Below are 25,161 nucleotides of genomic sequence, written 5' to 3' on the forward strand. Positions count from 1 at the left end.
GGGTTATGGCCAGCGGTTGCTTCGCTATTTTGACGAATTTAAATGGCCGCTAGCTCGTTGGCGTTTTTTTACATCCAGTATTTTTGTATAATTTTTATTTATGTTAACGAAGTTTATATCATCATCAGCTTACTGCACGTCCCCATCGAGCGGCTCGGTGCCTTCCCTAAGTTAAGGGTTTACATAATTGTGTTTTTAGTGTATTAGGTGTGTTCAATGTAATCTTACTAATATTATAAATGCAAAAGTTTATATGGATGTAGAAGGTATAATATTATCTCTAGAACAGCTCAACGGATCTTGATGAAATTTGTCATAGATGTAGAACATAGTCTGGAAGAACATACACTACTTACGATAGTTATATTATTTTTGAAAAAAAAAGTTATTCACCAAGTTACGTATCATGCCTTCGTAATAGTAAAATTGAAATATACCAACACAAAGCACGCGATTTCAATTTGCCAAAAGGAATCTCAGGTAACAGACGCAAAAAAAAAAATAAACGTGACAAAATGTCTGTAAACATGTACCTACATATTACCTTTGCGAATACAAAAGAAAGAAAAAACTAAGGTAAAAACACGTGTTAAGGTCCCGTAGAAATATAAATGTTTTTAATCGACTTCAAAAAGGAGAAGATTCACAATTCGTCTGTATTGAAGAAACCCTTGACATAGACCAAACTTAATTTCTTCTTATCTTACTAATATTATAAATGCGAATGTTTAGATGGATAGATGGATGATTGTAGATATCTTCAGAACGGCTACATGAATGTCGCTGATATTTATCACAGATGTAGAACATAACCTGGAAGAGCACCTATGCTATTATTACGTTTTTTAATTCGTCGCGGATGACAGTTATATATAATATTACATAACCATAAGAACGTCAGTACATATGAAATTCGAAAATTGAAGAGCACATTGGTATATAAATAGATAAAGTGCATTCGCCCCGAAGCGATTCCATAACAAACTTTAGAACTGCATAGAACTGATAATAACTTTGGATAAGTCACGTGAATGTCGCGCGTTAATTCCATACATTTTTGAAGTTCGCTTTGAGACGAAGTCACTTTGTCTAACCCCGCTGTACCTGTATACAGAACCCTAAATGTTTCAATTCTATATTCAAACTTGTAGGATACGTGACGAATTCGCGCCCATTCAAATAAATCACGAGGCGTTCCCGCGCTTTTGACTCCCATTGTGTTGCCATAGCGCACAAAATCTCCCAATAACACGCCAATTGTGCACCAAAAAGGTGAATTACGCAAAAAAAATATAATTGACAGTATTTGTAATTATAATTGACGTATATCTAATTGATGGATAAATTGCTTTATGAAGCGAAACTTGTTTAATTTCAATTTGATATTTTTTATATAAATTTTTTTCTTGTCTACTGAATTTGAAATCACAAATAGTATACAACGTGTTTTTATCTCACTAGATAGTTGAGTTAGTTGTGTTGAATTTTCTTAGTATAAGTTAATAATAAATTTTGGTGTACAAACGACTAGCTACCTAAAAAGAACAGGTAAACTAATTCTTTAAAGGATTAACGAAAACCTCTTTTGTTTCAGATAACAAAATGTCACCCCAGCTGCCGATTACAGATTAAAAAAGACAAACCAACAGCCAAAATGTCAATACACACGCGGAAGAGGCAAACGCGGTGACTACCTTTGTCTTTCGGATAAAAAAAAAAACAAAAAGCAATATGGCGCTGTTGACAAACTCAGCTTCGGCCACGGGCCCGACGGCGACTGGGCCGGCGGCACCACAGGCTCACCATTCAACAACGCCTTTGCATCATTACTTCCATTATCTAAAGCAGCCTTCGCCTTTAGCCCAGAATCCGTACGCCCATCATTCGAGTGCCCACCACATGGGCATGGGACCAGGGCCGTTGGGTGGATTGGGACCTTTCGGGTTGACGCATCACGGATTGGAAGCAGTTGGATTTCCCCAAGGTTAGTGTTTTTTTTTATTTTTTAAATAAGTATCGGTCTTTAAAGACCTTATAATGTAACCATAACACACTAGACAGGCAGAAAAATTAAAAACAGAACAAAATATTATATCTGCTCAAAGTTGTGGACGCCATTATTTTGTGTACTTGTAGTCCACACCACACGCCTACTTAGTATCAAGTTAAGTTTTAATAGATTTGACTATTAATTATTTATTTATTATAACTTTATTCATCATATTCTTAATATAGTACATTTCATATATAAAATAAATTACCATACAAAACATATCATATTAAATTTATTTATTAAAAACAGAGCACCACCGGCTGCGGAATCCCATGACTCAAACAATTTACTTATTAAATTAATTATTACAAAATCACTTAAAGGAACAAACGGCTTATAAATAATTTCTTATCTTAAATCATAACAGACGATAATAAAGAAAAATAATAATCCCCCAAATTTTAAGGAAATTGAAAATATCTCCACAGGTAACATTCGGTTCCGTTGACCGAGTTCATGAGGAAATTATTTTCAGTAGATATTCTGAATTCTCATTAAAACGACCGCCCTGAAGACGCAACTTGAAATTCAACTTGGCCTTCGTATTTTCATTTTACGATTTCCTTTTCCTACCAGTATTACCATATACAAAATAATTTCCTGTTTAACTGACTTATTCTGTAATTTTTCTAGTTTTAAATTAATACAAATGTTTGTTGAAAGAATACATACAGTTTTGATACTATGTTTTTTCAAGACATCTTTTCATATTTTAAAGTTGCATTTTAAAGATCAAAAAGATTCAACATTTAGCTATAGAGATGACATAAGGCCATCCTGCAGACTGTTTTTTTAATGACATTTTTGCCTAAATTGACAAGTGTGATAGAACCAGCAGAATGGCTTAGTTCACTTTAGCCACCGTATTTATATTTTTCAAATTTCTGCTTCAGCTAGATAGATTTTACTTGCTAAAACTACTAGTTAACTTAACTATGGGTTTCTAAGAGCAAAATCATTCAAAACATACTATTATCTCTGTTTTATCAAAAATGAAAGACAGAGATGACAATACATTTTATACAGAGATTTTGTCAGAAACCCACGTTAAAAATACGCAAAATATTAGTTAATCGTGTTTTATACGCAAGCTATATTGATATCAAATTTCAATGACATTTATTATTCAAGAAAATACATAAAACTCTCGGAACATAACATTTCCAATCTAAATTATATATTTACGAGCAAGTTCTAAGGCACAACGGAGAGAATAGGAGCGATGCATAATTTACGTCGCAAGAAGACATCCTTCGAAATAATCAAAACAGGCCGCGCGTCCCCCTTATAAGCGGCTTATCCCCACCTCTCGGCCCCAATGTTGCCACTACCCCGGTACTCCCGAAATGCGGGGAAACGGAAGTCGCTTGTTAGTTGCTTTAATTAGTGTCTGGTTGGAATTTTGATGTTGTAACATTTGTACTATTGTAAATACGAATTTATTTTTAATTTATTTGTAAATTTTATGTGATATAAAAAATCTAGATAAGCACAAAAATTTTGAAAGTAATCTTTCCTATGGATAGTTAAAAAATAATTTTAAACATAACAGTCCACTGTCGTAACCATTCTGAAAAGCATCCTCAGCTCACTATAAGTCCCCACCCAGGGGTTCGCAGCCTACCCTAAGTTAGGGGTGATTAGGCCATAGTCAATGCTGCCCAAGTTCGGGTTCACTTCAGATATATCTATGAATTTCTTCGCAGATATGTGCAGCATCACGATGTTGTCCTTCATCGTTAGAACGTCGGATAAATGTACATTATGTAAATCGAAAATCAAATTCGAACCCAGGACCTGCAGATTACAAATCAAGTGCTTTAACCCTTGAGCCACCGACGCTCCTAAAATTGATATCCACAATCAACAGAAAAAAACACAGATTATTAATTAAATTATAACTATTAATAATACAGAAATGTTTTCTTAAGATGTAAAAACAAAATACATCTTTCTCGTCCTATCACGGTCACCCTCGAGGCAAGTAAAAAAGCGACCAGTTAAAAAGGGTAACTTTGTGGGTTGTACACAAATCCGTGGGCTCTCAAAGGGGAACTGAAGAGTAAAGATTAGGCCTCCCCCGTTTCTTAGACCCTTCGGAAGTCTATGAAAACCTTCATCTTGACTATAGATTGAATATTGAAAATAATGTTTCTATGAAGTCTTTTTTAAAAACATCAAAGTTAGTACCTTGTTAAATAGATCTATAAAATAACTAGCTGTCGCCCGCAACTCCGTCCGCACTTATTTAAAATACTTAATTATAAGCCTATAGTGTTCTTCCAGACTATGTTCAGTTATACTAAATTTCATCAAGATCCGTTCAACCGTTCCGGAGATAGCTTCTAACAAAAATCCATCTATTCAAACCGTGTCATTCACGTATGACTATCAGGAATATTTGTTACGTAATGTACACCAAGAATCTTATACTAATTTTGACATAATTGGCAATGACGATACGAAGGCATATCTCGCAAATATTCGTACTAGACGCACTGATATATCTCGCTTCCTTACACGTGAAACGAAAGAGAAAGGGCTATACTCATTCATGAAAATGCACACATGGTGAGACATGAAAAAGGATGTATCATCATTTTAAAACACAGCAGAATAATAAAAAAAACACCCGGACTTTAATCCTCAAAGGGGTTGCGTGAAAAAAGTTGGCAATTTTTTTTGCATCCTTCAGGTAGCCAGTTACTTTTAAAAAGAAAAAGAAGTTTCACCAAAAAGTATATAATATGGCATAATATAAATATATTTTTAATGATATGTAAAAAATAGATTTAGATTTACCAAAACTAGCAAATGTACAAACTTTTTTAATTTTAGTTTTAAAGTTTAAAGCAACGCAATCCTCTATGGTGAGTTTCAATAAACTCGTTTTTAATCTGTATCCGGCTGATTGATTTCATATAAACCTCGCTACCGGTCTTCGGAAAACCAACATTCTTGTAAACTCTCTAGTATTAATAAAACTCTTGTAAATCAGTAAACAAAATTAACGGCTCGCGACCTATTAGATTTAATGCCCAATACACATTTAATGCGGGAATAAAATTAATCCTCTACCGAGTTCCCTTTAATCCGTATACATCTCTCTTTCACTCTAGATTCACCCCGAATAGCGTTGTCCCCTTCGCACAATAGACGCTATGCGGCGTAACGCTGGCAGCTGGGCGTTCTTTTTTTGAAATTTATTTTTTTCATTGTATATTTCCTTTTTAGTGGCGTCCCTTAGAATTTTATACGGCCAGTAGCTTTTTTAATCTTTTTCGCGGTATAATTAATTGATCATTTTTTTTGTGATCCCCATTTTCATTTTTGTCGTAATCAGAATTAGAAAGTTGGAATTCTGAAAGAAAATAAAATTTCAATTATCTCAATGTTTTATAAGTAATTGAGAAAACACTTTTCAAATAGATTTCGAAAGAGAGTGGAATTCTTGGAAATTAATTGTTTTACCTCTATTCTATAAAAATTCCCACAAAATTATTATCTGAATTTACTTTCTTACGCATACCTTTATATACAAAATCCATCCATACTTTCTTCTCTTTCCCTCTACCTTTGTAGCTGTACTTTTGTATTCAGTCACACACACTTTTTTTGCCTCTCTCACTGGCGCTTTCAGATTTCAAATAAATATCAACATCGCGTTCATCAAAACACGGCCCTTGTTAAGGGCCACACATTTGATATCACAGTGTTAGGTTACAAAATCAATATATGGGTCATTGTGTCAAACGGAAACAGAAACCTTACGAGTATAGTAAGTTGATTGCCCTTACAATACGTGTGGTGTGCATCGGTACGTTTAATGATAAAAAAAAATAAAAAAAAAAACAAAAAGAAAACATAAGATTTTTTTTAATTTCATTTTAAGGTAGAAAGAAATAATAAAAGTATGAGTTTTAACCTATTTCAGTACTAACTAAACATCGAGTTGAAAACATTTTTTTTTTTTTGAAAAATCTGATATCACATGTTTTTTTGTTATAGTGTGAACTCGCCTTAATAAATGATATGTCTCAAAGAACTTTTTTATTTTTTTTTGTCTTAACATAACAAAGTTTCAATTGCTTAAGTTATTTAAACTATTTCGACATTGGAATATTGTGGTATTTAAAATTCTCTGTGGACTATTTTAGACCCGATACTTGTTTTTGCACAGTCTGATTGTACAGTTCAAACTTGTTGCTGAACTAAGAACTTTACAGTTTAATTAAAGTTTATAATGTTGACAACACACGTTCGATTTCATCATCATCAGCTATATGTCCCTACCGAGGGGCTCGGAGTCAACACTAAGTTAGGGGTGACTAGACCATAGTCAACCACGCTGACACAGTGCGGGTTGACTTAACACATATCTTTGAATTCCTTCTCAGATATGTGCAGGCATCACGATGTTTTCCTTCACCGTAAGACGGTCGGATAAAAGGACCTGGAGATTCCAAGTCAAGTGCTTGAGCACTGACGCTTCTGACGCTCCTGTTCGATGTTTGATTTAATTTGACAGTATTAGTTCAGAAGGTGTGTAGTTGGCTTTAGAATCCTTTGAAAAACAATAAAGAAACAAATTAGTTGCTCGATAAATGTTTCTTTTAAATTACTTTGCCGAAGTTTAACATATTATGTTTTTTGTTTCATCGCAAAAGTTTTTGAGGGAATTCTTAACTTTTTCTTTAATTAGTTTTTCTTAAGAGTTATACCACCAGTTATATTTATATCAATGTCAAAATAATATTCATTTTATAATCTGTTTTTATAATAGTTCTTTAGTTATGTATCTACCAGCTGTTGCCCGCGACTCCGTCCGCGTCCGAATTATATGTGATATCACATCAAGTAACCTATGTATCTTCCAGACGTTAAGGAAAACATCGTGATGCTGCACATATCAGCGATGAAATTCAAAGATATGTGTGAAGTCCCGAACTCTGCCATCGTGGTTGACTATGGCCTAATCACTCCTAATTTAGGATAGGCTATGAAACCCCCAGTGGGGACTTATAGTGAGCTAATGATGATTCAGCGAAGATTTTCCTTCGGTTTATCACCAAAAAGGCTTTATAATGTACTAGCTGTCACCCGTGACTCCATCCTAGCGGAAAAAAAACATGATTGCTAGCCTATGTGCTCTTCCAGACTGTATTCTATACACTAAATTCCAGAGCATTGAGCCATTTTGGAGATACCTTAAAACATCCATCCATCTAAACGTTCGCATTTATAATATTAGTAAGATGAACAATTTACTCTCTGCCCAGTCCACAATTATGTCCAAATAACTTAAACTCAAGATATATGAAGTAATGAATTATATTTATCAAAAAGTGCAGCAAGATAACTTCGCCGTGAAATCATGACGCGCGGTCTCCGGGACGAATTAACTATCATATTTTACGCGACTGACCGTTGAGATTTATATAGAGCTGTTTTTACCACAATATTGATTTTTAAAAACTTAAAATAATACCCATGTCAATATAAAGTTGATTAATAAGTCAGAAAGAATACAAATTAAAAAAAAACATTTATTATAACAAGGAGAAGAGGCTATAATTAATATTTGATTAACTGTTGCCAGCAACTTCGTGCTTACGGATGAAAAAACTGAATGTATGAAATACCAAAAACCACCCGAAAAATTAAAAAAAATCGGGATTGCCTATGTCTTATTCCAGACTACATTCTATAAGTATGCCAAATTCCATTTAAATACGTTCAGTCGTTTTGGAGTTAATTAGTAACAAACTAACTTTTGTGTTTACAATATCAGTTTCACTTTTTATTATCTGTCGCCCGCGACTTCATCCACGAGGTATTAAAGAAACAAGCCTATACGTTCTTCCAGACTATATTCTATATGTATGCCAAATTTCAGCAAGATCTGTTGAGCCGTTCCGGAGATATCTTCTAATAAACATCCATCCAAACATCGTATTTATTTTATATCTTTAAATGAGCAATTCTTGTATATATATATCTCGGAATCGGCTCCAACGATTTTCATAAAATTTAGTATATAGGGGGGTTTCGAGGGCGATAAATCGATCTAGCTAGGAATCATTTTTAGAAAATGTCATTTTATTCGTATTTTATCGATAATCAACTTAAACATAAACTTAAATTTTTCTATCGGTAAGATCGAAAAATATTATTCATATTTCATTATTTTATTAGTAATTCGTACTTAAATGTAATTTCCAAAAATACACAATTTAATTAAAAAATACCGAGCAAAGCTGCGGTCATCCAGGTATATTATTAGTAAAAAGTAAGATATTAAACATCATACTGTATCTTTCTTAATGCAGTCAATAACCTTATATCAAGGATATATTGATTTATTTTATTTACTACAGCGTTTACACCTTCAAATATACTTTATGGAGTATGATAGTGTATTTTTAATTATAAGGCGTCAAATAAATTTAAATCTAATTAAAGCAATAAAAAATTGCATCATAAATCGTTTATACAAGGTAAATTAAATTTTTAAATATCGAATATATTTTTACTTATAATGTCTGCTGCTGGCCACATAAAGCCATCTAGTAAAAAAAATCTGTCAAATGGACAGGCTATAAGCGTTGTTATTTTGTGCCGATTTGATTTTCACCATTTTGACCCTGAAACTTTTAAATACCAAACAATGTTAGTAACATTAATGCGAATGTATCTCAACGGATCTCGATGAAATTAACACAGATATAGAACAAAGTATTGATGAATGTTTAGGCTACTTATTATATATTTTTTTTTGTTTCGCGTAAACCAAGTCGCGGGCAACAGCTAGTATAACAACTTTCGAGTACTAAACTTTAAAGTAAATTTTAATATGTAAATCTTTGTCAAAGTATTATTTAACATACAGTTGTAACATCTCTAATTCGATCCGAAGCCATCATAAATTATATTAAATTTATCATTTATGAATTCCAACAGAGAGCGCGGCTACCGTCGGCGCGCTTTGAAGTGCCCGCCATCTTGCGACGCCATGTTTGTTTTGTTTTTTTTTAACTTACGAGCTTTAATGCAGTGGTCTTGTCGTCGTCAAGCCTTATCAGATATGTCATTCTACTGAGAATGTTATTTTGCTACGTTTAAATGCTTGTAGTCGAGACTGTCTCTAAAAATTGTTTTTATAATTACCCTTATCAATGATATATATAAAAATCAATTGCTGATCGTTAGTCTTGCTAAAGCTCGAGTCTTGAAATGTTCAAACACATTAAAAGTAAATTAACAGCAGTAAGTTTCCATTGTCAAAATACCAGTACAAAAACATTTCAAGGAGAATATGAGGGGCGACTATTTTTCGTAGATGGATGGATATCTACGTAACGGCTCAACAGATCTTGATGGAATTCGACCTAAATGTGGCACACACACAGGCTACTAGTTATCTTTTTTATTCTGCGCAGACGGAGTCGCGGGCGACAGTTAGTCGGCTATAAAAACTCATTCAATAGTTATTAAAAATATCCCAGTAGCATCTAAGATAAAGCTATTCCACTTAACTTTAAGCTGTATTAATAACACGATAATTCTAATAAACCGTTATAACGAGAAAATAGCCGTTAAAATAGAAAATAGCATATAATCCACTAATCCGTATTAAATAAAGAAAAACAACGTGTTAATTAGCTTTTTTTCGTTTTTATCCCGATCTGGGATTAGCTGCATCAGCTGGTTGGGTTTAACCGATTAAATTGCGACTAATTAATATAATTTAGAACATTAGCTGGCAATACTGCAAGCTTGTTAATAGCAACACCAGCTTAAAGATTATACACTAATAACATAGTCTGTTTAAACAAGAAGAAATATTAGGAATTACTTCAGGAACAAAAAATAATATTGTCTTCTCTCTTATGATCTTTGAATTAACTGAGATATATAATAATGGAAATCAACAAAAACGACTTAGTAAGTAGCCTATGTGTTCTTCCAGACTATGTTCTACGTCTACGACAAATAACATCGAGATCCATTCAGCGGTTCTGGAGATAACTTCTAACAAACATCCATCTAAACATTCGCATTACTAGCTGTCGCCCGTGAGTCCGTCCGCGCGAAATAAAAAAAACCGTAATTGGTAGTCTATGTTTTTCTCCAGACTATGTTCTATATCCAATCTGTCTGTCGTCTGTCGGATCCAATGTAAAACATTCCAAAATCAACAACTACTAATATATTAAAAATTAATTAAAAAAAACATTGTCCAGCGGACAAAATTGTGAATCTAAACCATTCCCAGATCCCCTTGAACACACACAAAAAAAAATCATCAAAATCGGTCCAGTCGTTTGAGAGAAGTTCAGTGACATACACACTCACAGAAGAATTATATATATATAAGGATAACTTTTATTTAGTTTAATATCGATATAGTCATTAAATATTGCAGTTTTAAGACGTTTATCATTACTATTAACCCTATAACCGCGATTTTTTTGTAATATTAGCATATTTTATGAATTTACTATAATAATAATTCTTGTACAGTTCCAATTTAGCTCAAGGCTTGTGCTAAGATGGTTTACGACTATAATCGAATGTTGGGATTCGAACTCTCGACTACGTGATTAGAAATCCGTGCCCTTAATCACTACGCAATTGGCTTCTTCTTGGTTTTCATTTTATAAACATCTTCCTAAGTTTAAAGTAAGAAAAACATTCAATTATGCAAATACAGTTACCAAAACATTATTAAATCAAGCGAATACAATCCGGTAGTCTTAAGCAAGTGTTAATTTTCACACGTACTCGGACAAATCTTGCATTCATTGGGGGAAAATTGTTTGTTGATGGCAACATTGTGGAAATAGGGTGGGGAATAGGTATCAGATTTTTCTTTAAAGTTTGACATTCCCCTATATGCTATTTAAGCCGATACAAAGCAGAGATAGCTTAAAATATTGTTATGCTTTAAAAAAAAAGGAATTAGTTTTTATACATTTTAAATGTTATATAGTCAATAATTCTACTAAGAAATAAGAAAGTGCAACTAATATTTTGCAAAGTATTGATTTAATGCAGACATTCACATTTAAAATCTTACAAATATTATAAATGCGAATGTTTAGATTGATGTTTGTTAGAAGGTATCTCCTGAACGTCTCAACGTTTCTATGAAATTCTGCATACATGTAGAACATAGTCTCAATACATATGCTACTAATAAAGTTTTTTTTTTAATTCGAAGTTTCGGTCGGTAGTTAGTTAATAATATTTTCAAAATATCTGATCTCATACTACTTTCTTTCCTATTTGATAACTACGTCATTTTGTGCCTGAAATTAACGTCAACAAATCTTAATAACTTTTATTCTTTGTTTAAAAAACCATACCATCAATATAGCCGCAGGTGCTTAAAATAATGTTTTCCCATATCTTGAGTCCCCTAAAATAAATTGGTGTGCGAAAATTCACACCCTCTATCATGTTTATTTATGCAATGGGCACACGCCCGAGGCAAGCGTGGGGTTAGGAATTTGATTTAGAGATGTTACCGGCCAAATGTAACGAAAACAATTTGATTTTATTTCATTACTAGCTCAACGCGACTCCGTCCGCGCGAAAAGAAAAAAAATACTTAATTAGTAGCCTATGTGCTCTTCCACATTATATTCTACATCTGTATGACAAATTTCAGCGAGATCCATGCAGCCGTTCTGGAGATACCTACAACAAACATCCATCTATTCATCTATCACTTATAAGATTAGTAAGACTTAGCTGTCACACGCGGCTCCGTCGCGCTGAATTAAAAAAACATGATAAGTAGCCTATGTGTTCTTTCAGATGATGTTCTATATGTATGCCAAATTTCATCGAGATCCGTTCAGCCGTTCTGGAGATATATTCAAACGGCGACAACGAGTATCTTATCATCATCATCAGCTGACTATACGTCCCCACTGAGGGGCTTGGAGCCTACCCTAAGTTAAGGGTGATTAGGCCATAGTCAACCACGCTGGCCAAATGCGGGTTGGCTGACTTCACATTTCTTCACAGATATGTGCAGCATCACGATGTTTTCTTTCACCGTAAGAACGTCGAATAAATGTACATTTGTAAATAGGAAATTGAAAAACACATTGGTACATGGCGGGATTCGAACCCAATGTCTTATATTCTAGCCTAATTGATACCCTTACGTATTTCATCCCCTAACTGTGGTAGGAAGTGTTACACTGTGCCCCGTTAATTGTTGTGTCAACACTTAAGTTTGTGGAGTTGTTTTACTGTTTGTTATCTTTTTGTGAGTGCACCCTGAGGGCGGAAACCCCAATGAAATGTGAAATATATTGCGGGTTTTGTTTTACCAAATAAAATGTAGACACTGCTTTAACTAAAAAATACTAGCTTTTTCTAATATTATAAATGCGCATGTTTGAATGGATAGATTTATGTTTTTTTGAAAATATCTCTAGAACGCCTCAACGGATTTTAATGTAATTTGTCATCGACATAGAAAATAGTCTGGAGGAAGACATAGGCTACTAATTATTTTTTTTATTCCACGCGGACGGAATCGCGGGCGAAAGCTAGTATTATATAAATGCTGAATTTTCCTTTGCCTTGTAGTAAGTTGTTAATGCCACTGCTAGAAACGTATAAATTGTAGTATATTTTAAAACTAAAGATGATTATTTTTATTGAGGGTAGTTCGACATTAACTAGTCATTATTCAGAATAAACACTTGAATGTTGACTGCCGTGGGAGTCGGACGTGTGGACACGTGCTGCTAATGTTTTTAATGCTCACAAAATATTGGCGCGTGTCTAAGTGGCACTACGTTGGTGAGACGAAATGATACTATTGCTTAGTGGTTTATTGTTGGGGCAATGATTATTTGAACTACCCACAATAACATACAAACTTACAAATATTCTCTTAATATTGATTTTACAATGAGAAACATTAATTTAACAATTGTTAAGTATTACAAATATTAATAAAACAAAAGTAAAACTTAACAATATTGTATATCAAACTAGATGTCGCCCACATCTTCGTCCGCGCGGTATTAAAAAAACATAATTAGTAGCCTATCTGTTCTTCCAGATTTTTATTCTATATGTATACTAAATTTCATGGAAATCCGTCGAGCCTTGCTTGACCCCTAAGCCACCGACGCTCTTACGGTTACATCTTTACATTAGCCCATTCATTCAAAGTTACCATCTGGTCTATGAGTAGGTGTAACGAATTGACATTGTCTATGGTACGCGATTATATAATCATTTATCAGTCGCGCTCGAAGCGGCACGTGGCGTGCACGCGTCGACGCTATCTGTTTGCGCAGCAATTCACGCTGCAAATTCAATTTCATACCGTTGCAAAGTGGAAAATTAGTATGATTTTGAGGATTTCATATTAAATATAGTCTCTTTATAATTGTTGATATTTGTTATACGTTTATAATTTTTATTTCAACGGTGGTTAAATATAAAAACTATAGAAACACCAGTTGAATCTTACTAATATTATAAATGTGAATGTTTAGATGGATGTATGGTTTATCACAGTATCACCATAACAGCTGGATTAATCTCACTAAAAATTGGCATAGATGTAGAACATAATCTGGTATAACACATAGGTTACTAAGTTATTTTTCCGCGCGGACTGAATCGCGGCCGGCGGCTAGTATTTAAAAAATTAACAAAATAATCATTTTTTACAGTACTATTAATTCTCTTTATGTATTTACTAATAAAATGTTGAGGACCCCTCATCGTGCGACAGAGATAGCGGTATACCGTCGTCTCAATGAGGATTAACTTATCACTGAAGTAGCGTAAACTTGTGGGCCCGTGTGGCCGGGGAAGATAAACCAAAGTTTAGGGGCACCCCCGGCCATTAGCGGATGATTAAGTGTTGCCAGGATAATAATACTACCGATTGATTTTGTTTTAATTGTTTTTTTAACTCTGTCATATTTAATAAATAAATTAAGTAATGTAGATTAAAGAAAAACTATTGAATTTGTATATGAAAGAAAAAAAAATGTCTGATTATTTAAAAGAAAGTTGTGTTAGTTACACTATTTATAACTCAAGAACGGCTTTACCGATATGCCTGAAAATTGGTGAGGTAGCTTAGAGCCAGGAGACGGACATAGTATACTATTTATTCATTTAATTTTTTTTTCTTCGAATTTATGCCTTGAAGAGCTGCTTTTTATTTAACTTATCTATATATTAAGTTTTTTTATATATTCACCCGGACGGAGTCGCGGGCGACAGCTAGTTTAAGATAGATCTAAGTTTTATATGTATGTAACTTGATAAAAATCTATTTTTTTTAATATCTTAGTTCTACGTAAAAGCCGAACAAAAGTTTATTTTGTCAGATATTTTATATATAAAATTCTCGTGTCACAATTTTCGTTCCCATACTCCTCTGAAACGGCTTGACCGATTCTCATGAAATTTTGTGAGCATATTGAGTAGGTCTGAGAATAGGCCAACATCTATTTTTTATTCCTCTAAATGGTAAAAGTAGTCCACCTCTATTTATTTTTTTAGCCAAACACGCGGACGTAATTGCGGGCGACAGCTAGTATTCTTATAGGAAAAAGATTTTGAACCATTTGGAAAATCATAGTAAATGATTAATTGTTTTATGTATTTTAACGTAACTAAGTTATCAATATATGATTACAAATGTTAATCAAGTTTTCACCATGTAGGCTACACAGTTATCATCCCTTACAAAAGGCAATTCACACTATTGTAACAAACTTCCACAATATTTACCACCCCTATTCATACTGCAACAAATAGCCAATAATTTATTAGATAAATTTCAATTTACTAACAATTCTGTTAGCACACCCCTAAAATAGGGCTGCCAGTATTAGACTAATAAAATAACTTATTGTATACGCTTTAACAATAACAAAATTTAAACTCTATCTCTATAGTGCTAAGGTTGAAAATCGAATGCTTTACTTCTTAGTTGTTTGCACTAACGGTAATCTGTCACAACTTGTCGTGTTCAACCCCCAGGGTGGCTGGAATACAATTTATGTGTTAACATGATTTATAGCATTGAACCCTTAGCATTTGGAATACCAAATATATAACCAAAGTTTGCTAAATATATCATTAGGTTATGTATTTAACTAGCAGTTGTAAATATAGTTTATGTCACCCGGGGATATTATAGCTTTCCTACAGTGTAAGAATCTTTCTAATCTGTTCAGTAGTTTTGAAGCGGCGGAGTGCATAAACGCATTCGCCGCGTTAACAAAAAAAAAACAAAAAAAAATCCTCTTTGTAATAGCTGTCGACAAGACTCCGTTCGCGCAAAATTAAAAAAAAAAACTTAAATAGGCTATGTGTTCTAGATCCGTTTAGTCCTTAGTCCTACATTCTAACAAACATACATCAATCTAAACATTCGCTTTTATAATAGTAAGAAGTAAGATAAAAAACAACATAACCTCAAAACATCGTAAATTAGTCTTAAGTCTATATTCCACTTCTATGTTGTGTTTCTTTCTTTATTTTATCTTAATTTCTAGCTTAAACATTTATTAATCCTTATCGGTATCTATAACCTATTTGAAATGCAAACCCAAATTTAAAAACAACAACACTAAAAGCCGTGAACGCATTCACAACAATCCCTTCGTGGCTGTCAATTTGACAGTACAAGTTCCCGCCATTTATTCTTCCGTGCATAATATTTTAAATCTTATCATCTATGGTTTACAGTTGATTATTGTCTGATTTTCCTTCGCAGCTGTATTTTCCCCCTTAAAATACTTTACACATCATTAAAGGAGATGCTCTAGGGACGTTCCGGGGTCAAGGGGGCGTGAAAAAAAGGAAAATAATAAGTAAAACTCTTGTTAGGACGCGGTTTCTTACGATACCGGAAAAATAAAGTTGCCAGTTAAATTAGCAAATGTTTCGCCAAACTTTTTGTTGTAAGAGAACAAAAAGTTTGTATTACGTAATACCAGGAAAAAAAAAGCATATTGTTTTTGGTAATGTAAACTAGCTGTAACTAATTAAAACTGTTAATGAATTTTTATTAAACTTGTAAAATTTTCGTAACATTATAAGTTTTATACATTTTCAACACAGAACGTGTAGAAAGTAAAGCTAAATTTACTTTGGTAGACGCCAACATCAGTTGCACGGATAGACCTCGTCCGATATAATACCACGACCACACAGAAGACACGTCTCAAGTGGAAGCAATTCCACGCAAAGTCTGATGAATGTGCGTATCTGGATACCTTATTTTACTCCTCTTCCACTTTTCATTCTTATAAGAAAGCATTGGAAGGGGAAGTGTATTAAACGGAGAAGGAGTCGCATAGACAGGGGAAATATTCTCTTTCTGTGATGTCGATTGATGGTAGACTACTTATCTGAAATTGTGGATACCTATGGGCAGCGGTCTCTTCTCTATTTCAGTTCTTCTCTGCTGCTTACCCTTTAGCCACCTAATAACTGTTATTTTGTTATCTTACGATGAAGGAAAGCATGGCGCAACCTGCACATGTAAATAAATTCAAAGACATGTGTGAAGTCGACCTGCACTGAACGTGGTTGACTATATCCTAGTCACCAACTTGGGTAGAATCAGAGCTCTGACACAATTACATGGGTAGGAAATAAACGTACTAATATAGACCACTTCTTTGACTTCATATCTAGATATTTATCCAATATACCGGTGCATATTGTAACGTAGTCTGGTACGGTGAACCAATATTATTTCCAAGTCAAAAGATTATAATACTACGTCCCGACCGCACCTTTCAAAATTTATCGATACGCCGTAACGAGATCTGAACACGAATCTACCATTAGCAGTCATAGACAAGCGACCATAAACAAGCTTTATACGGTGTAGGGTTGCCAGATGCGCGGGGTAAAATTTTACACAATTTTAGGGAAAAAGATTTAACACAAGAAAATAAATTATAGCATGATGGATTTAATGTTTTAAAAGGACTTATATTTTTTAAATGATTTTATATTGAATTTTTCATTCTTTTTAATCTAATCTAAGTTTGATTACTAATTAATGACGTTAGCTCGAGTCATTGCAATATTAAAATTACTTTTACAGAGTAGATATTTGTACTGTAAATCTGTTATTTTTGTACAGTTTAAGTATTTTATACTATCTTTAAATTAGCTATATTATTGACGTCTTTATATATTGTTTGATTTGTCGTATAGTAGACAGTTTCTAGTTTGACAGCACCCCTGCGCAGTAGCCCTATCAGAAATCATCCGTGAAGATAATATCGCTAACTCTAAAAAAAGGCCGCCATGTCATGAGGATTAGCGTTCGAGCCCCCATTGTCAACTATAACAATCGAAACATACCCGTCCCTCTCGCGCACGTGTCGTTTTACACAATACGAAAGAGACGGGCTAACGTCTATTTATTTCCACTTTTCTATAGCATGGGTAATGTGACAGTTTTCGTATGAAATGTTTGTTTGGAATAGCCGACTGAATGGGGACTGGCCGCGACTAGTTTCGAATGAACGCGATGCATTATTTTACTTTTTTTTTAATCCGTGAACGAACGCGCGATTGAAAAGTCTAATAACAATTTGCGCCCCAGCTGAGTTCCGATCTGTTGCATAATAGCTTTTTTATTTCGTACAGTTACAAAATACTTTTTAAAAAAACAAATTTCAAATGAGAATCGAACAACAAATTTTTGTTTCGTTCTATATTTAAATTTAACATTTTATAATTAAATAAAAATATCCTTTTATGCAATTTATTTGGGAGATAGAATCTTTATTGTGGCAACATTACGGTCTTATTACAAGTATGTAAAATATGTAGCTTTTCCCCGCAAATCTGCCCGTAAAAAATAAAAAATAAACTTCAAAGTATCCCATATATTCGTCCCATATCATCCCATATCAAATTTAGTTAAGACTAGCTGTCGCCCGAGACTCCGTCTGCGCGTTATTAAAATACTCCTATTGGTCGCAACGTAATGTTATAAAGCCAAAAGCCTTGCTCTATAAATGGACTGTCCAACAAAAAATATTTTTTCAAATCGGACCAAAAGTTCCTGAGATTTGCGCGTTTAAACAAACTCTTCCGCTTTATAATACCTACTAACAAACATTCCTCCATCTAAACATTCGTTTATATTAAGTAAGAAATAAGATATGTAAACCCAAAATACCTTTCAAATAATATCAGTATAGAAAATAATTTATTCAACAAACCTAGGTATAATAATTTAAACCATTAATCATAGTAAATGTAAAACAAATAAGAAAGCGGGTCATGTTAACAACTAACACAAATGTAATCCTTTAACAAATTATATATAATAATAATTCATTTAAAAACAAACAATATACTTACGTGTCTTTATGAAAGAATTCTTTGATAAATAGCTACGTGTTTTAACTTTCTATATGATAGGTTAAGACGTCAAGCCCGCGCTTTTGTCTGTCAAATGGGCATAGACAAATTGTTGTTTTTTCTACATACTTAGTCGTGTGTAAGACATTTTAGACTGCCATATAAATGTTTGTAGAAAAATGTACGTGAAACAGTAAAGTTATTATTTTATTTAATAATATTACTATAATTTAACAGTAGTAGAGCCCGCTTTAACATCTTCGCACGAATTGGCCCGGCTTGCCCGGTGAAATACCACGACCATACAGAAGATAGGCGTCAAGTGGAAGCTATTCCAAGTACAGTCTGATGAGTGTGCATGCCGGAGGTTTATTTAGTCCTCTTACCCTTCTCACCCTTTTTCTTATAAGGAAATGATGGGAAGTGGAAGTTAACTTTCCGGATGAGAGGATGCATTGGTAGGGAAAATATTTTGTTTCTGTGCATCCTCTCCTCTGTCGATTAAAGTTAGGCAACGCATATGCAATTGCGCATGTCTATGGGCAACGGTCACTTCACTATTTCAGCGATTTCAGTTGGCCGCTCTCTCGTTTGCCACCTTATGATATAAAAAAATAATAATATTATAAATGCGAATGTATACATATTTGTTTAATCTCCAAAACTTTTGCATGGATCTTGCTGACATTTGACATAGATGTATTACATTATCTGAAAGAACACATAGGATACTACGCTCATATACTCTATTATCTATCTATCATATCTAATTTTTTTTTAAATATTAGCACATTTTTGTAAATTTACTAATATTCCTTGTACCATTCCAACTAAGCTCTAGGCTTGTGCTAGGATGTAGTTTACGATAATAGTCGAATGGCGGGATTCGAACTTCCGACCTCATGATCGGAAATCCCCTTAACCATTAGGCTATTGGCGCTTAAAATTTATCAACATATCAAACAGTTTGAGAACCATGGTCGGTATAAATAATAAAATCAAAGGTCCGTATCACAGAAGCTAAGTGCCTATTACCATAATTATTAATAGTACAAATTATAAAAGCAATAAATTCATTCGTTTGAACCGACCGTTATACTGATAGGTGGTAAACAGATGCGTTAAATTATACAAATACTAGCTGTCGCCCGCGACATCGTCCGCGCCGAGTTAAAAAAACTTTGTTTCGGACTATGTTCTACATCTATGACAATTTTCAGCGAGATACATACAGCATTTCAAATTAATATATTAGCTATATATTAATCAAATCATACTTCTTACTAATACTATAAATGCGAATGTTTGGATGGAATTTTTTTTTCGATATGTCACCGGAACAGCTCAACGGATTTTTGATGAAATTTGGCACACTAGAACATAGTCTGGAAGAACACATAGACTTATTAGTGTATTTAATTCCGCGCAGACGGAGTCGCGGACTACAGCTAGTTGACTATAACTGGCAGCTGACACTAAAGTGCCTTTGCCTGAACGCACATAAAAACAAAACTTGGTTGTCTATGGCCGACATTAACATATTAATTTCCGCATTCACACGTTGCCGACGGCGCGACTAGTTCGTTTATACTAATGAGAAAATATAATTTATTACTCACTAAATTGTACAATGCAGTTACAATTGTGGCATTAAGCATTTTTATATGCATTCTAGACACATACTTTCCCAAAGAAACATCGCTATAAGACAGGATAGACAACTGCCTCAAAGTAGAGAATCAAACAAAATACTAAGATGAATATAATCCCTTTAAATCCGCATAGATAACTCAAAAACTACTTTTTAGTATTGCGATATATAAACACAGCTAAACACTCACGTATGTTCGTCTGGATGCGGCACCGACTAGTTTCAAGCCCATCGGGGGCCCTTTATCAGGATGAGTGGTACTGGTATTATTTCGCGGACGAGGCCCGTCCGGATGGGCTCGAAACTAGTCGGTGCCGCATCCAGACTAATATACGTGATTGTTTAGCCGTGTTTATATATCAATTTAGTATAATGTCTCACTAAAGTTTGAGTATTTTTTTAGTATTTCATTAAAAATTAACCTCGCCCCGAAATCTAACCTAGATCATCGATTTGTAATGGTTATGTAGTCTGAACAGATTGACTTATTTTGTAGAGAGTTGTCATTCGACATTCCTTTGTTTTTTCGATAACAATTTTTGCACAAGCTGTCGCCCGCGACTTCATCCGTGCGCAATAAAAAAAAACATCTCTACATCTATGACAAATTTTAGCGAGATCTATGCAAACGTTCCGGAGATACCTTCAAACAAACATCCATCCAAACATTCGTTTATAATATGTTTTGATATTTAACCTTTCAGAAATTTCATTCAATTGTTATTAATAGAAGATACCCATTAAAAGTAAAGTCTCGATTATAAAGAGAATATGTTAAGTAATCATTTAATTTAATTTCAGGTGTAAACCCGCGTAAACAACGTCGGGAGCGAACGACTTTCACCAGAGCGCAACTAGATGTACTGGAAGCGTTATTCGGCAAGACGAGATATCCAGATATATTTATGCGGGAGGAAGTCGCTTTGAAGATAAATCTACCTGAATCCAGAGTACAAGTAAGTTGTTTCTAGTGAACATCATCAGCTCACTATACGTCCCCACTGACCTCGGAGTCTACCCTAAGTTAGTAACTAGGCCTCAGTCACTGCTGGCCCAGTGCGGGTTGACTTCACGCATATCTTTGATATCTTCCCAGATATGTGCATCACGATGTTTTCCTTCAACGTAAGAACGTCCCAAAAAAAACATTGTTACATGGCAGGATTTGAACCCACGACCTGCAGATTACAAGGGTTAACCACTGAGCCACCGATGCTCTCGTTTCTATTCCATTTCAATGTAAACATTCACAACAAGCTTCTATTTCTGATTATTCGTATTTTTACGAAGAGAAATAAAAAACTGTAATGTCAATCAAATAAGTTCTAATCTGAATTCTTATAATCTATGTCTTAAAGGACAATCGTCATTCTATTATTCCCTTACTCTTTGAAGTTCGAAATTTAAACATCAAATGACGGGATCTCCCATAACGACACGGGCATTGGCGCGCAATCGAATTACGCGTTCCAAATTTGAAAATCGAATCATCCAATCCGCTCCATTGTTTGACAGGCGCTTTATCCAATACGGAAAAAGAAATCCCTTTTTGAACATGTTTCAGCAATTTTACATCGTAAAAAAATTAAATTATACTTTTTTAAGACTTTTATTATTAATGGTGACTCCTATAATTCATCTTTGCATTTAACTTTATTTTCCTTTTAACAAAATCACATCTTACTAATATTATAAACGCGAATGTTTGGATGGATGTTTGTATATCGAAAGCGGCTGTATGAATCTCGTTGAAATTTGGCATAGTTGTAAAACATACTTTGATAGAACACATAGGCTACTAATTAACTTTTAATACTGCGCAGAAGTCGCGGGCGATAACTAGTGATTTAATAAAATGGCGTCTTAATGTTCCGCAAAACTGCAACATGTTTGCTTTAATTTCAAACGTGCTTTCCCTCTTCGAAAAATGTAACTTCGTTCCGCTTCGTGATAATTTCAGTCTTATGCATTATTTAGCGTAAAAATGATCTACGGCCGCGATGCCGCGAAATAAATTAAAAAAACAAAAACCGTATCCGTATTCTTAATTTAAAAAATTCATGTTGCGAATAATTATAGCATTTAACTTCGTTTTATAGCAGTTATAAATCGTTAATTAGCAAGTTAAAAGTAACCTGTTACTATGGTTTTTTCTTATATCTATACCAATGATCTCTTAGTTCCCTTCGTAGTTTTTTTTTATGTCGACAAAGTGAAAGATTTATCTGATAAACTTTAGAGTCGGTACTAATTGAATAATGCAGATGTTCGCCGCGATAACATTAAGAGGCGCTAGTGTGTTGATAATTTATTTTATTATCTGCATTCCGTGTTTAATGTGTTTCTTGAGCAATGAGGAACAAATTTACACAGATTATAACCATAGATGTGTATCAGCAAATAGTCGAAACGACCTTAAGTTTTTTGATGTTGTTGTTAAGAACATTTGAGAGTTATATGAGCCGTCAAATTTATTTTGTATGCAGATTTTATTAGGAAAACAAAAATAAAATTTTCCACCTTCAATTTTTCAATATTCTGTTGTGCTATGGAAAAATTTATATAATATATCTTCTGTATTTTTATACAGTACTAGCTGTCGACCGCGACTCCGTCCGCATGGATATATAAAAAAACTTAATGTACAGATAAGTTAAATAAAAAGCAGCTCTTCAAGGCATAAATTCGAAAAAAAAAATGAATAAATAGTATCCCATGTCAGTCTCCTGGCTCTAAGATACCTCCACACCAATTTTCAGCCATATCGGTAAAGTTCTTGTTCTTCATGCGTTCTTGAGTTATAAATAGTTTAACACGACTTTCTTTTATATATATATACTAGCGGACCCGACAGACGTTGTCCTGTCTACACGTCTTTAATTTGAACAAATTAATATGAAGTTAATATTTGATGAAAATTGTGAATCTAAACCATTCCCACATCCCCTTGAACACACACAAGAAATTTCATCAAAATCGGTCCAGTCGTTTGAGAGAAGTTCAGTGACATACACACTCACAGAAGAGTTATATATATAAAGATTAGTTAGAATCATTTGGCGCGAATGGCGCGCTTTTGTTACAAAGTCCAGTGTCAGAATGAATAGTGAGGGGACACAAACGTCGACATTTTAGTAAGGCTAGTGTTATAAAAAAAAACTTCATTCATACTTCATCGACGATAATTGTCATTATTTTTATCTCCAATAAGAATTTCTTTCTGTAAATTTACTCTAAAGTACTAGTTGTTTCAGAATTTTCCTAACTGAGAATCGAACACATTGACTTTTACAAACCTAACACCCCTCTGACTTGCATTTGTTACCTCCGTGCCGCAACGCACCCGTTGCGGATTACGCCCCCCACCGCGCTCGCCCCCTTTGTACCTCATCAATGACTTAATATGTTTTATGAAAAAGAGCAAGTATAAATATAACAGATGCCATATCCAGAGAATTAGTAAAACGAAACAATGAATGTTGAATGCGTTTCATTTTTTTTGATCTTTGAGCTTTTTTACTCTTTGAACTTTTTTACTCTATGACATTCGGCGGGAATATCAGTTGACGTTTGCGCAATAGGTTATGCGATAGTAATTTTAACCTAAATATAAGAACTGATTATGGGCAGCTAAGATATTAATAAGTTAAATATATTTTTATATCCGGAATAGTTCTTAATGCATGTTATTGCCGTGTCCAAATCGAACCCCTAGCTTCGACAAATAAATCATACTGTAAGCCAACAAGCAAACATGGCGTGGTATTATGAACGGTAGCTTTTCATCGCTTATATTCGTCTATGATTTATATGCTACCAACTGCCATATTTGTAGTCAATAGGACGAAGAATTAAGTTTAACATCTTCGCACGAATTGGCCCGGCTCGTCCGGTGAAATACCACGACCACACAGAAGATAGGCGTGAAGTGGAAGCAATTCCGCGTTTCGTCTGATGAGTGTGCGTCCCGAAGGCCTAATTTAGTCCTCTTTCCCTTCCCACCCTTTTTCTTATAAGGAAAGGATGGAAAATGGAAGTGGACTTTCCGGATGAGAGGATGCATAGGAAGGAAAAAATATTTTTTTTCTGTGCCTCCTCTCCTCTGTCGATTAAAGGTAGGCAACGCATATGCATTTGCGTATGTCTATGGGCAACGGTCACTTCGCTATTTCAGCGATTTCAGGTGGCCGCTCGCTCGTTTGCCACCTTATGATATAAAAAATAAGTATTAATATACTCCTTTTTCACCAGGTTTGGTTCAAAAACCGAAGAGCGAAATGTCGACAACAATTACAGCAGCAATCAAACACGCAAATGTCAAGCAAATCCTCATCCAGTTCCAAATCCTCACTCTCCACCAGTTCCAATATAAAAAGTTCCTCCAACACCTCCAAGACACCTTCATCTAAAGCACCACACTCATCCAGCACCACCACAAACTCTTCCAGCATCACAACATCGTCCCCAAACCTTCCGATCACACCGACAACATCAGTCAGCCCACCAATCAATGTTATATGTAAAAAAGAATCAGCAAACTACGAAACATCTCCATTAACGAAGAATAACCTTTCAATCACACACCAATATAACACAGAAGCAATACGACTCAGCGGTAAAGAATCTTCACCATCAGAGAACATCAACGTCCATGGATACGGAGTAACTCCAAAACAAGAGCTGTACAGTAGCCCTAAAAGACTGGATTACAGCAGCAAAATTGATTATACGGAAAAGTCTTTTGGTAGTAACTTGGTGAAAGACCAATATAGCTCCCGTCTGACAGGGAACCTCACACCTTTAGGTTCCAACTCCTCGATTATGACGACCCCGTCTCCCCCCATAACGCCACAAAGTATCAATGGACCTGGAAATGTTTACCATCCGGATTACAACAGTTTTCATTGGCCTGGCAGTTCTGATTACATTCGAAGTTATTCTACGTCACATCATCATCAAGGATATGGACAAAGCGCGTATAATTCACCATATTATCCTAGCCAGGTGAGGTTTGTTCGATTATTTTGCATCTTAAAATCATCTAGGAGTCAAATATATATTT

At 34.4% G+C, this 25,161-nt stretch overlaps 1 protein-coding gene across 2 annotated transcripts in view; it reads left to right on the forward strand.

Annotated features, from left to right (window-relative positions):
• oc (homeobox protein OTX2) overlaps nt 1–25,161 on the forward strand; it is a 44,932-nt gene that overhangs the window by 19,139 nt on the left and 632 nt on the right. For both annotated transcript variants that reach the window (XM_013323212.1, XM_013323213.1), the window contains exons 2-4: nt 1,595–1,984; nt 20,901–21,055; nt 24,351–25,103. In XM_013323212.1, the coding sequence (XP_013178666.1) occupies nt 1,732–1,984; nt 20,901–21,055; nt 24,351–25,103 (1,161 nt within the window). In that variant the 5' untranslated portion in view covers nt 1,595–1,731. The remainder of the gene's footprint in view (nt 1–1,594; nt 1,985–20,900; nt 21,056–24,350; nt 25,104–25,161) is intronic.

The sequence above is a fragment of the Papilio xuthus genome, unplaced genomic scaffold (genome assembly GCF_000836235.2).
Source record: "Papilio xuthus unplaced genomic scaffold, Pxut_1.1 DF825783.1, whole genome shotgun sequence".
Lineage (NCBI taxonomy): Eukaryota > Metazoa > Arthropoda > Insecta > Lepidoptera > Papilionidae > Papilio > Papilio xuthus.